The sequence below is a fragment of the Scomber japonicus genome, chromosome 9 (assembly GCF_027409825.1).
Source record: "Scomber japonicus isolate fScoJap1 chromosome 9, fScoJap1.pri, whole genome shotgun sequence".
NCBI lineage: Eukaryota > Metazoa > Chordata > Actinopteri > Scombriformes > Scombridae > Scomber > Scomber japonicus.
In genome coordinates, this window is record NC_070586.1 from 11,157,428 (window position 1) to 11,170,368 (window position 12,941).

The 12,941-nt window shown below is 40.0% G+C and overlaps 1 protein-coding gene across 1 annotated transcript; it reads left to right on the forward strand.

Moving 5' to 3' along the window:
• Positions 1–8,105: 8,105 nt before the first annotated feature.
• Positions 8,106–11,345, forward strand: xbp1 (X-box binding protein 1). The gene is given in 6 exon segments (XM_053324650.1): positions 8,106–8,475; positions 9,039–9,135; positions 9,471–9,587; positions 9,696–9,752; positions 9,755–9,862; positions 10,021–11,345. Coding segments are annotated over 6 exon segments (1,191 nt in total). The 5' UTR covers positions 8,106–8,239; the 3' UTR covers positions 10,597–11,345.
• Positions 11,346–12,941: the final 1,596 nt, after the last annotated feature.

Consider the following 12,941-nt stretch of genomic DNA (forward strand, 5'->3'; position numbering starts at 1 on the left):
GTTTTGTTATTGTTCTTAAAGACAACAATAGTTCACAACCCTGCACTAAGATCCTTTAGTCAAAAATGAGCATAACATAGCATCAACAGGTTTACACGAGGCTCCTGCACGATCTTGCCCTTCTGTATCTGAACATTGCAGTGTTGTTACTGACAAATAGTGTTGTTGTTGTTTTGTACTCAGCCAGTACAGCAGAGTAAATGTGGCCCATCAAACAAAAAGAGCGCTATGTCAGCTCTCTGTACCAACAAAGCATGGCTTATCTGGGCTGACAAAGTGCTTGCAGAGACCCTAAGACAATTACGGAGAGGACGGACAACAAGCACTGTTCCACTATTTGAATTTAGGTCAATTTATAACAGAAGATGAATTTGGCTTCATCGCTTTGTTTCCCATGATGGCTTTCAATTAAAGGCAGAAATGTCATTTTGGGCAGAAATTGTATGATGGATGGATTAATTAAAATGTGCAATGGATCAAAGACAAAAAGCATTTCTTTCATCCAAGAGCAGGGACATCTCTGTCTGTTCTGCATTATTGCTCACTTACATTAAAATGTGTATGCAAAGCGGCGGACACTTTATCTGTAGATTGGCTGACACACGCACACACGCACACATGCACACATGCACGCATACACACACATACACACACACACAGATAAAGAGCCAACTGACAGTAGAGTAGAGTAGTAGAGTAACTGATGTAGGGTTATAAAAGGGAAGAGATGAATGAATTGCTGAACTACGTTACTGCAAGTGTTGTACTGTAGTGCTAAGATGCAATGACACTGCAGAAATTTAGCAGAGGTGCTTTTGCAGGGCTGCAAAGACTTCCACTGCACCAAAATGCAAGAATGATCATACATAAATGACAACTTGATATGTAAAATAAGGAGAGAGAAAAAAAAAACAAGAAAAAATAGAATGCATTTTCCAGCATTCATGATAATGCTGAATAAAGAGAAAATGAAAAATACATGAAATGAGGAAAAGAAAACTGAGAGATAGCATTAAAGAAGTAAAATAGTGAAGAAGAAAAAAAGGCTGAGAAAGAGCAGCAGATACAGGTGGAGGGTGTGGGAAGGCTCCAGGCCGAGCAAACACCCCAATGTATCGTGGGTAGAGAGCAGGATGTGTGATGGGGAGGAGTTTAGCAAACACATCGACCCACCGCCCCCTGCAGCTGGCTGCTGTCCCAGGGTGTGACCCCACTCACCCCTATTGTCCAACCCAGCTTTGCCCTATAACACCACCGTTTACACCAGTACCCGCCTTGCCGAGCACACATGGGCGTTACTGTTTACCCTGCATGCCATGCCTTCACTGTAGCAACCAGGCCTTTCCTAGAAAAAAAAACAAACCATGGTTGGTTAACAGCAGCCTCTAATTAAACACCCACTAGCATTTTGTTCTTAATCAAATCATGAGTGGTAGAGCACAGTCATATTGTAACCTCATGATATTGTTTTAGTCAAGGTTATAATTTAGAAACAGTGCTGTGGAGTCAGTGCAATGTAGGCTATGACTGATGATACTGACATCAGTTGAAGCTGCCAGTACCAAATATGTATGCCAAATATCTTTAATTGGTTTGCTTTCGTGCCAAAATACAAACAAACAAACAAACAAACAAACAGAAGAACAGATTTTCAAGACTCTATCCACCAAATTCTGTAACTAAACCTTCACAGAACAAGTCCTCATTGATTCAAAATGATAACAATTCTTTGAGTCAATAATTGGTCCCAGAGCCACTTAAGAGGTTCCCCTGCTAGAGATTATTAAATCATTTACAAATACATGGAAAATATGGAAAAAATCATATTTAATGATTGGTTTTACAAGCTGATTTTATGTAGCTGTAAGCAGGGAATATAATTCATTTCATGTCAGTTTAATAATTTGGTTACATATTGTACTATGATTGGCTTCAAACTAGTTGTGATCATCCTGTAGTTACATATAAGATTGAAGGTGAGCACAGAAAACTTTCTCCCTTCAAATAAATGTGAAAATTGCTTTTATAGTTTCAAACTCTGACCATATATCCTTTTGTACAGTGAAGGTCAAACCTCTCAGTGAAGCAATAATAAATAAAAGACATTTTTAGAAGAGTGACTTGAGACTTTAAAGCTGCAGACAAATGGCATACCACAATGCACTAAGTCACAACAGTAAGTACGCCCTCATTCACAGCAGTCTGAACACCACAGGGTGCAGTTTTAATATGGAAGTTTTGGTTGTATGTTACATCACAGCTTTGTCACCATCTGGAAGAAATATGGAAGATGTTTTTTTGATGCTTTTGGCCCATTTTGAATTGTGGTTTCAAGGATCCACCCACCTTAATCACAGGCTCCAACTTGGAGCTCAAGGGAGGATCCCATTTGTGAGTGTATCTGTATTTGCATACGTCTCTCTCTGTTCGCACGTGTGTGTGTGTGTGTGTGTGTGTCTGTACTGGTTGAGAAAACTCTAACAGCCAGACTATACATAGGTTTAGCTGTACACACAGTTGCTTTAAGAGCCTCCAGGGCAGACTATCTGAATCCTGGAAATGTAACCATTGATTTAAGGCTCAAGTTAGTCAGTCAGTTTAATATTGAATTAAGACAACATTTCTGCCTCAGGTTTTAACTGTTTCTACTCCTTTTCAACATCTCAGAGAAATTAAAAAATTCAAAAAGGCTGATCAGTGATATGAAACAAATTGGGAAAATTCTGAAATCATATCAATTAAGACAAAGATTCTTTTATGTTATAAGATAAAAGTACATCAACTGAATACAAACATTAGTCTGGGAGCTTATCTCTTGTAATGATATAATAATTTTCTTTTCCCAAAATAAATTAAGTATCCAGTGCTTCACTATAGTAAAGTTGATGTTAATATTATCACAGTGAATGAAGTATATTACCCATGAGCAAAACTGTATTGGTGTTTTATACACAATCTGCCTTTAATTCAGGCTTTGGTCTGCTGAGTCCAGTAGTTGTGGGTTGAGGCTTAAAAACAGAAGTAATTACATTAACACTAATAGAACATCTTGAGTTGAAACCAGATGCAAAATCCCCAACTGTTAATTCACATGAATAGGGCTTCCATGGAGCTAATTAGTTCTGCCTGAAACTTTACAACCCTAAAAGTCACAAGGGAAAAACAATGAGTGCTAAAACTAGTTGACTCAATCTCACACAACTCAAGCTTGTAATATTTCATCATGCAAGAGAGGAAGAATAAAGTTGTATTAAAACAGAAAGCAATTTTCATTTCAAACCGTGAAAGTCTCATCATAGCTTAGCCACCCTAACTACTCAGATGTGCTACACTGTATCAGAATAGTTTGATACTATCAAACTAACATTACTGTTGTAATGTTAGGTTACAACAGTAACCTAACATTACTTTGAAAGCCATGAATATGCAAACTAGCAACCAAAGGCTTTTCTTTTGAATAAATGAAACATATTGTGTTGGAAATATGAATAAAGAAGTTATTTAACTTCTGTGTTGCTTGTCCAAGCATTTTTTTAATTATCGTGACCATCCAAACTGGTTGAAAGAACATTTTAATTACATTCTAAATTGTGATACCGTACTAATAGCTAGCTCTAACCTGCAACACAAGAACAATGTTGCTCATTTACATGAATAATTGACTGGTGGGGATGCTAATTTTTTGTCTAGGGACTGTTAGCCTTTATTTTACATGGTTCAACACATCAACTGGCAACATTAAAACGACATCTGGAGACAAAAGTTTCAGTCAATTCACAGACTACGTGTTAGGTGGTGAGCCAGCTACAGTTGATCAAATCTAACCTGATGTATCAGGTAGCTTGTTACACAGAACCATCTGAGAAATTCAATCAGTCAATCAATCAATCAATTAATCAATCAATCGATCTTTATTTCTATAGCGCCAAATCACAACAAAAGTCATCTCAAGGCACTTTACACATAGAGCAGGTCTAGACCATACTCTTTAATTCAATTTAAAGAGACCCAACATTCCCACATGAGCAAGCACATGGCGACGGTTGCAAGGAAAAACTCCCTTTTAACGGGAAGAAACGTCAGACAGAAACTCTAAGTGGGCGGCCATCTGCCTCAACCAAGGCAGATGTCCTTGGAAACTGTTTGGAAAAGGGCAGGTACTTTGAAACAATACTTGGTAGGTGACTGGATGAAATATCTGTCTATTATCGTCTTACCTTGTGAGGCAGCTGGATTGGTAACCCTGATCGGACCAAACCATTGGTGGTTTGGACACAAGGATATAACGAAATACCTGTCATGCCTCTGTTATCACTGTAAACTGCATGTGCCATACTAGAATGGAAGGCAACTAAGGTTTATCCAATGTTAAACCAAGATATGTTATATTATACTGAATAAAATAAGTTATATAGTCTGAAAATGTAACACTTGAAGCATATTTTTAAAAAATACTTAAAGGACACAAGAAATGAGTAGATAGAGAACTACTGTGTAGACATTTGTTGAAAATGTATCTGATTTGGAACAGTTGTTTCTGAATGCTCCAGGACTCTCCTCAAGGCAAAACAAACTCTAACACTGCATGACTAGTTCAACTCCTGGTTCAAGAAATGTCAAATTACACTTTATATTCTTTAAAACCAGTCAGGCAGCAAAGACCTTCAATGTTTAAAAGTAGCTTGACTCTCTTTGTCACACACTGTATTCAATGATCAGTAATTGTTTGTACTTCCATTGTGTTGTTACACCCATCTAAGCACATCATGTATTAAGAGGATTTTCATTAAGTACTTACAGAGCTTTAGTGTGTGGTTGCAACTCTGTTCTTCTGCATAGGTTTGTACAGTGGAAATAATCCATTAGGATATTTTACTATGAATGTAGGGGATCATGAATTGAACATATAATTTGCATTTTACACGTACAGATTGTTAAAGTATTTCATTAGGCAGAAGCGTTTATCCTAAGTGACACATACCTGACAGTTAATAGCTACTCAGGAGAGAACAATGCAAGCAATTGACGTTAAGTTCAGGTCTAACAGGCTATAGGTACCAGCAGGCATTGTGTGCAGAGGCAATGCATAGTGTGCATAGAAGCATTTAATAATATTTTTTTCAGTCCAGCAAGTGTAGAGGTGTTGGCGAAAGAGCTGGATCTTCAGCTTTTTCTTAAAGTTTGCGAGGGACTCTGCAGAGCCACTGGAGGGATAAGATCAGTGAAGTGATGTGCTGTTGATTGAATATCAGACAGGCCGCTATGTTCTTAATCATCTGCAGAGGTTTGAACATGCATACAGGGAGAACTGCCAGTAAGGAGGTGCAATAGTCAATGTGTGATATTATGAGAGCCTGTACCAAGTGTTGTGTTACATGCTCAGACAGATCAAGTCTAATCTTCTTGATGTTGTATTGGGCAAATTGACACGACCAAGTACTTGAGGTCACATGAACCTTAAAAGTTCAGTTTTATTAAACCCAAGTTTCAAGCAGACTTGAGTTGGGCTAATTCAAGCTGGACGTTGATCAGTTGCACAGAAGGACTAGCTGGGATGAGGAGGAGCTCAGTTTTGCAGACGTTAAGCTGCAGGTGGTGTTCCTTCTTCCATGCTGAGATATTGGCATAAGAAACACCACCATGCATATTGCTCTCTCAGCTTCCTCCTCTGACATATATTCATGACAAATGACTACAGGCTATATGCACACGGTAGAAATTACAAAGAGTGAAGCATGATTCACAGTCGGAAAATTCCCTTTAGCTATTTGACAGATTTAATTTTAATTGTGTTATGCGGTTATACCCCACACTGGGTTTAATAAAACTTGAGAGCTATACAAATATAGTCAGGCAGGCACTCACTTCACTGACGGCAAATGTGAGACTTGTCTCACCCATGAGGGGAGATCCCCGACCAATTTTCCATGTCAAAAATAACCAACTGTGTTTCATTTTATAGCAGTATAATATTGCCTATTTATTCACTTGAGTGACAAAATGAAACTTAAAAATGGGAAATATTCACTAGGAAGTTCAAATGCATACCTATTTCCCCTATTTGCTTTAAGGCTTGGGTTGTTTTAGTGTTAGCTCTCATTCATGACGCTATAGGAGTTTGACCTATTTGTTATTATATTGCTAGAAATAAAGGACATCCTGTAATTAAATCTTGTTATCTTTCTTCAGAACTACACTACACACATACGCAAACACACACACACACACACACACACACACACACACAGGCACACACACACACACACAGGCACACACGCACACTAGCAACATCGTAAAAACCTCCACTTTCTCAGATGTTGATTCTGTAGTGCCAGTAAAGCTCTGCAAACAGGCCAGTGTTTGCTCTGGTTGATGTAGCTACTCCTGCTGAGGTGACAGACTTTAGGGCAAAGTGCTACAAGCTGTAAACAATAATGGTGCCACACACCACAAAAATGTGAATTCCTACTTGAGGACAAATAGAAGTTTCAGGAAGAGAGCGTACTTGTGAACTTGCTTGCTTCTGTTTCTTTTATAGCAGTTTCTAACTGATTGTTTATTTTAAGGGGGCACCTTTATCTGAAACTACGGGTGACTGCTGACAATGTGCTCAAAGTCACCTGAGGAGTTTTATTGTGATGGCATAAAATGCTTCACGCAATCTTAGTACTATAAAGGTTGTAAACTATGCCCTATCATATCAACCCATAGCTTTCAATTTGAGGCTCTGCTTTCAATACATAGTTCATGTTTTGTTCAAAGTTGAGCAGCATTGTGGTTACTGAACTATCTCCTGTTGGTGTCACTGCATCCTGTTGTTTTTGTTGTAGTGTGAAGAGCTACCTTTGTGTTATGTAATGTTCTTAATAGGTCATGCTTCACAGATTCATTACAATGTGTTTTACATGAAGTACAATGTCCCGAAAAAATCAGTACTTCAAAATATAAGACGCATTTTCAAGCAATCCTTACTGTTTTTAGTGTAGTGAATATAAATTGACACATTTTTGATCATAATAGAACAAATCAGATGGTTTTCTTTGTAAATAATATGTGCATAATTCTGTCCAGCCTCGAATGCCCCCTTAAAAAGTATTATTCCATTGAATAATAATAATGATGCAATCTGAATAAGAATTTCCGTCATTAGAGTGTCTTTATCAAACGGTCATCACTTCTGATTGGCAGAAAAAAGAAAAAAAACAACTATAAAGAATAACTGAACAGATAATTAACTTTTGTACTCATTCACCAGTCTTTTGCAGGAAATAGGAAATGATCTTTTCAAGGAAAGCCACTGGAGTGGTTGAGCTTGTTTTATTTGTTTGATTAGACTCCTTCAAATAAAAGAATGAGGAAATTGTACTGTACAAGATATAGAGCAAGGAGCACAAAATATCCTACAGAGGCCAAACAACAGTAACACTGAACCTTTTATTCCTAAGTTAAAAAAAACTCATTCTCTAAAGGCAAATTATTTCCTTTACATCAGCTGACTTTAAATCTTCAGTCTGACCTTTGCCCCTTTAACCAGCATAAAGCACATGCTTTGCTGCTGTGTGTTGTAGAAGCTGAAAATGCCATGCCATACTACATGCACAGTGTTTACTATGCTAGGGTCCAGGAAACTCCAAATCAGTGTCACAACTTCATGAGAAAAAACCAATACAGTGAAAGTACACCGGCTTATTGTTTATTGATGTGAGCTGAGACCACTGTGTAGGTGAGAGAGAGGGGGGGGGGGGGGGGAGAGAGTAAAATCTGATGTAACTATCATGAAACAGTGATCTTTACTGAAATTCCTCTTTATTACATCATAAAAGTCAAACTAAGGGGACAAGTATGCTTTCAGAATAAATCACAATAATAATTTTAAAATGGACGTATTGTTGCCTTGAAAGAGAAACTAACACCAGCCTTTTCTTAATGAGAAATAACACTTATTTATAAGGAACTTGGGGTAATTGTACTACAAGTAGAATGAAACTTCAAATGCAAATTACGTCATCCTATGCACCAATCACAGGCCGTGTAGCATCTACGTCATAGGAGCCGTGAGCCAATCACGTGTCACCACGATAGTAGAAAAAGATCGCAGGCGCAGCCGCTCTCGGTCAACAGTTGAGAAATATCATCGGCCGGGTGAGCAGTGAAGCCTCAAGGGTTCCACTGTACTGTTAAGGATACCCGGTGTTTTTCTAATTTTTTTTTTTACACCGCACCAGGAGGATATTCCAACATGGTGGTGGTAGCAGCAGGGACCGGAGGGGCACACAAAGTGCTCCTGATATCCGGGAAGCAGACCGGCTCTTCCAACGTCTCACAGCCAGGCTTCAACCGGCCCATCTCCGTTGTTTTGCCGTCAGCGTCCAGCCCGGCGTCGTCGGATTCAGACTCCAACTCGTCTGCGGGGCCGCCGATACGAAAAAGACAGAGGCTCACACACTTGAGTCCAGAGGAGAAAGCACTGCGCAGGTTAGTTAGTTAGTTAATTTAATTATTTATTTGTTGAAAATACCCCTTACTTCATATCACATCTGGGTGTAAAGACCCACTGGAGTAACGACAAGGACACACCCAATGATATATTGATCCTGTTATAGAAACAATGGAAAATGAATCTGACGTTTATAAGCCAAAGCACCCGAAAAATAGTCTCCGATGTTGCATCAGCTGACATGATAAGTAGGTTAACGAATCTGTTTTTAAATGCCCCCCCCCCCTCCTCCTCCTCCACACATGTTGTAGTTTTATTGCTTAATCGTCGTTGTTGTATCAGTTCAGACTTTGAGCTAGCTTGTCAAACTGCAATCTAAGTGATTTGGCTGCGGCCGGACCCGCCCGGCTCTGCTGCTACAGTTAGAGCAGGACACTGATATCCTGGTATGCCTGCGTGGCAGCAACATGGCCGGTGATTGCGCAGTAACACAGTGAATTCAAGTCATGTCAGAAGGGCTTAGTCAGCATCATGCAACCAATGTGTCTAAATTCCTGTCTTTTGCTCTCCCTTCCCCTCCTTTTTTTTTTTTTTTTTCCAGGAAACTCAAGAACAGAGTTGCAGCTCAGACAGCCAGAGATAGAAAAAAGGCCAAGATGGGAGAGTTGGAACAGCAAGTCCTAGAGTTGGAGCTGGAGGTAAATGTTTGTGTTGCTAGGCTTTTACGACCCTCATCTCAAGTTTCTTCACATCTCCACAACCAATAAATATATTTTCATACTTGTAATTGTGCCTTTTTTGGCATCATAATGACTTTATACAGCTATAATCAATTGAACCACACTATATTTTCATTAGCTGCCTCCTTCTAACTCTTTTTCTCAGTCTTGACAGTAAAAACATTTTAATACTGCTTGGTGCGGTTTCATTTCTAGTTTCTCTTTAATTCTGCCGAGACACTTCATGCATCACTTCCCAGAAAAAGGTTTCAAGTACAAACATCTGTTCTTTTTTTTTTTTCCCCTGTCCGCAGAATCAGAAACTTCACATTGAAAACAGGCTACTTAGGGAGAAGACATGTGGCCTACTGACAGAAAATGAGGAACTGAGACAGAGACTTGGGTTGGACACCCTTGACTCAAAAGAGAAGGTAAGATTGTGATGCAGACTGTAAAGGGGAAGCAGATTAGTAACTGTAACTTTTGTCAAGTGGCGTAACCATCATCAACACACCCCCTTTTCCATCTTTTTGTCTCAGGTTCAGGTAATGTTGTCCACCGGGAACGACGCAGGTTTGGGGATCGGGTCTTCTGAGTCCGCAGCACTCAGGCTACGTGTGCCTCCGCAGCAGGTGCAGGCCCAGCAGTTCCTAAATCTGAAGACTTCTCAATGGATACAGATAGTCCTGACAGTACAGACAATGAGGTACGTCTCTGACAAAGATTTCTTTTCATGGAAACCTGTGCCTTAAGATTTAAATCCCATTACTAAGAAAGCTCTGTAATAACACTAGAGTCGGGTCATGGGTTATGAGGCTAATCCCCCATTTTCTCTGTTCTCCCCCCCCCCCCCCCTCTCTCTAGTCTGATTTGCTCCTGGGCATTCTGGACATCCTTGACCCAGAGCTGTTCCTCAAGTCTTGTGAACAGGAGTGCGAGGAGCCGCAGGTGCTGCTGGTCGGAGGGGGGGACGCAGTACCTGCCACCACACCTGCGACTCTGGGGGCCCCATCAGTTAAGCTGGAGGCCCTTAATGAACTGATCCACTTTGACCACATATACACCAAGCCCGTGGAGGAGGTGAGCGACGGGCAGTGCAACGACTCGGAGAGCGGCGAAGAAGAGAAGATCGACGAGGCTGCCTTCCCCATTGCCGAGGTGGTGGTAGAGGAGGAGACGGTCTGCATCAAAGACGAACCAGAGGAAGTGGTCATCCCCGACTGTAACGGTCACAGTCAGGTGGATGACTTTTTCTCTGATTCCACCTCCACTGCCCTCAGCGGCCTGGATAAGGAAGTCTGCTTGGCGGACACATACAGTGACTCTGGATATGAAGGGTCCCCTTCCCCTTTCAGTGACATGTCCTCTCCCCTGTGCACTGAGAGCTCCTGGGAAGACATGTTCACAAATGAACTCTTCCCCCAACTTATCAGTGTCTGAATCCAACCCTGTAGTCCAATAGGTTATAATATATACATATAAGCGCTAATGTGTAGTGTTCAGTACCTACAGATAAGCACACAATGCTTCATTATAACATAGAACATTGGTTCTCAGAGTGGGATCTGGGGACCCCAGGAGACCTTGAGGGGTTTCTGGGGGTCCCCAGCAAAAAGGGGAATAATTTATTTTCACTGTAATTCCATCCAAAAATGACACAATGACAGAATATATATGACTATTTTGGTCATGGTTTCATACACTCTGTGTAATTAAACAAAAAGCAAAAATCTTATCAAATGAGGAATCCTGGGACAAACATCTCATCAAATTGGGGTCTGTGGTTTAATTTGTCAGTTTAGGAGTTTATTTACCACCACAGACCCCACTCATCTATAGCCTAAAGTTAAGCACAATCTCCTTTTTATTACAGCAGGTCTGTACCACTTGTGATGCATTCACTTCGCATTAACATGTGGGAGATGAGGTTCAGCTTATTTAACCATCAGTTAATTACTCCAGAGGATGTAAGATTGTTTTCAAATCTTTCGCTCGCTGTTCAAATTGAAATGTGGGTGGATTCAGTATTTCTGTAAATTTAAAGGGGACAGGGACCGATCATTTAAATATAGCATTTTATTTATTTGTATTCTGCTTTGGAGTCACTGTATGTACGCATGTATAAAGCTTTTTTGTTTTGCCGCTCTCCATGTAGTCTAATTACTGCATTAAAAAAATTTTGCATCGCATATTGTCTCTGTGTTTTAGTCATTGCATGGTACTTGGAAAGGGGGAAAGGTAGAAATGGACAAACTTAAGACTTTACAAGGCACAAAAAGATTCAAGAGATATTCATGATATTTTCAGGAGCTCTTAATCCTTTGTTTAAATATGAAATATCACATAAGATTATCTACACTGAATATGTAGCTGGAAGCAAGCTGTTTGTTTCAATGAAGAGCTAATGCTAATGCTAATGGTCATCTAAGGTAGCTTTCTATCCATGGAGGTATGTTTAACTGCCTCGAATGAAAAATAGTGCTTAAAAACTGAAGTAATAACAATAGAGGGGGGTGGGGGGTATATATGTTGACTAGACTTTCTAACAACTTGTATTATCACACAGACTAAATCACATCACCAGTGGAATCAGCCCCCCCCCACGATGGTTAATTAGATGGTTGTTTAGTATTCTCACAGTTAAAGATAAAGGGTCAATGGTTAGTGTATTAGTGGTATTTTCACAAAACAGGTTTATCAGGTTAGTAATCTTAAACTCAAATATGAGCAGTCAAATGTTGTTTCACAGATCAACCAGAATAAAGGTTAGCTTTTCCAATATGATCCGTCCAACTTTCCACTTCTCCTTTTGAGAAATACTTTCTTCCATGTGCAAACAGTGTTTATATTCCCTATCTCTCGTGTGCCAGCACAACCTCACATTTCCAGGAAAGGAGGCCTGCTTGTGTTACGTAACACTTCTAATGTAACTGGGAGTTTCCTGAGGGTCTAACCTGAGACACTTTTAGTCTTTACTTCCCAGCAGAAATAGGTCAGTGTAAGCATTGTTGGTATTTTGGCCTGGCGTGAAGAGAATAGGCAGGGCTGGGAACACACCTCTCCCCTCAGGACTTTATTCTTTACACATTTTGGCTGAGGAGACAGTTGTCCCTTTAAAGCTCCCCCAGGCTGTGCATAGCATAACCTATCCATTGAACAAGAGCCCCCCCCCAGAGTCCCTTTTATTGTTTGAGCTGATTAGATCAGGTTTTCAGGTGCAACTGATCTCAACTCTGCAGGGCCTTTGCTGCCTGTCTCTGTTAGCTTTGTTAGCTTCCTGATTACAAAGCTTTGTACTGGTGATGTCTTCCATTATATTTCACAGCAGCAGCTACTCTAGTTTTGGAGTAGTTGTTACATCACAGCAAATTACCCAGAAGAGCTTGAGAGGAAATAAGAATTGTCAACTCACCTATTTCATTGTCTTTTGACCTCCATTTTTTTATTCTGTGGTATACGTTGAAAGGAACCGCAGCAGCCTTTGACGTAGCTTCGCTTTTGCTTCCCCCCACCAAAAGAGTGTGGTGAGAAATAAGTTTACCATTTCCTGTCTCGTAGGCGAATACCACAGAGTAAAGACTACCATCAGATCACTACAGGTGCTGAGCTGAAACTGAAAAAGGACAGCAGCTGTAGCAAGTCTTTCGATTTCAGGCTGAGAATTCTAGGTTTATTTAGGGAGACCAGGCTAATTTCAGTTTCTAGTCCATGAATGTATGTGCTAGTTACAGTTTTCATTCTTTTCACCAATTGGTTAAGTGAAATATGTGCAGATGTTTTGATTA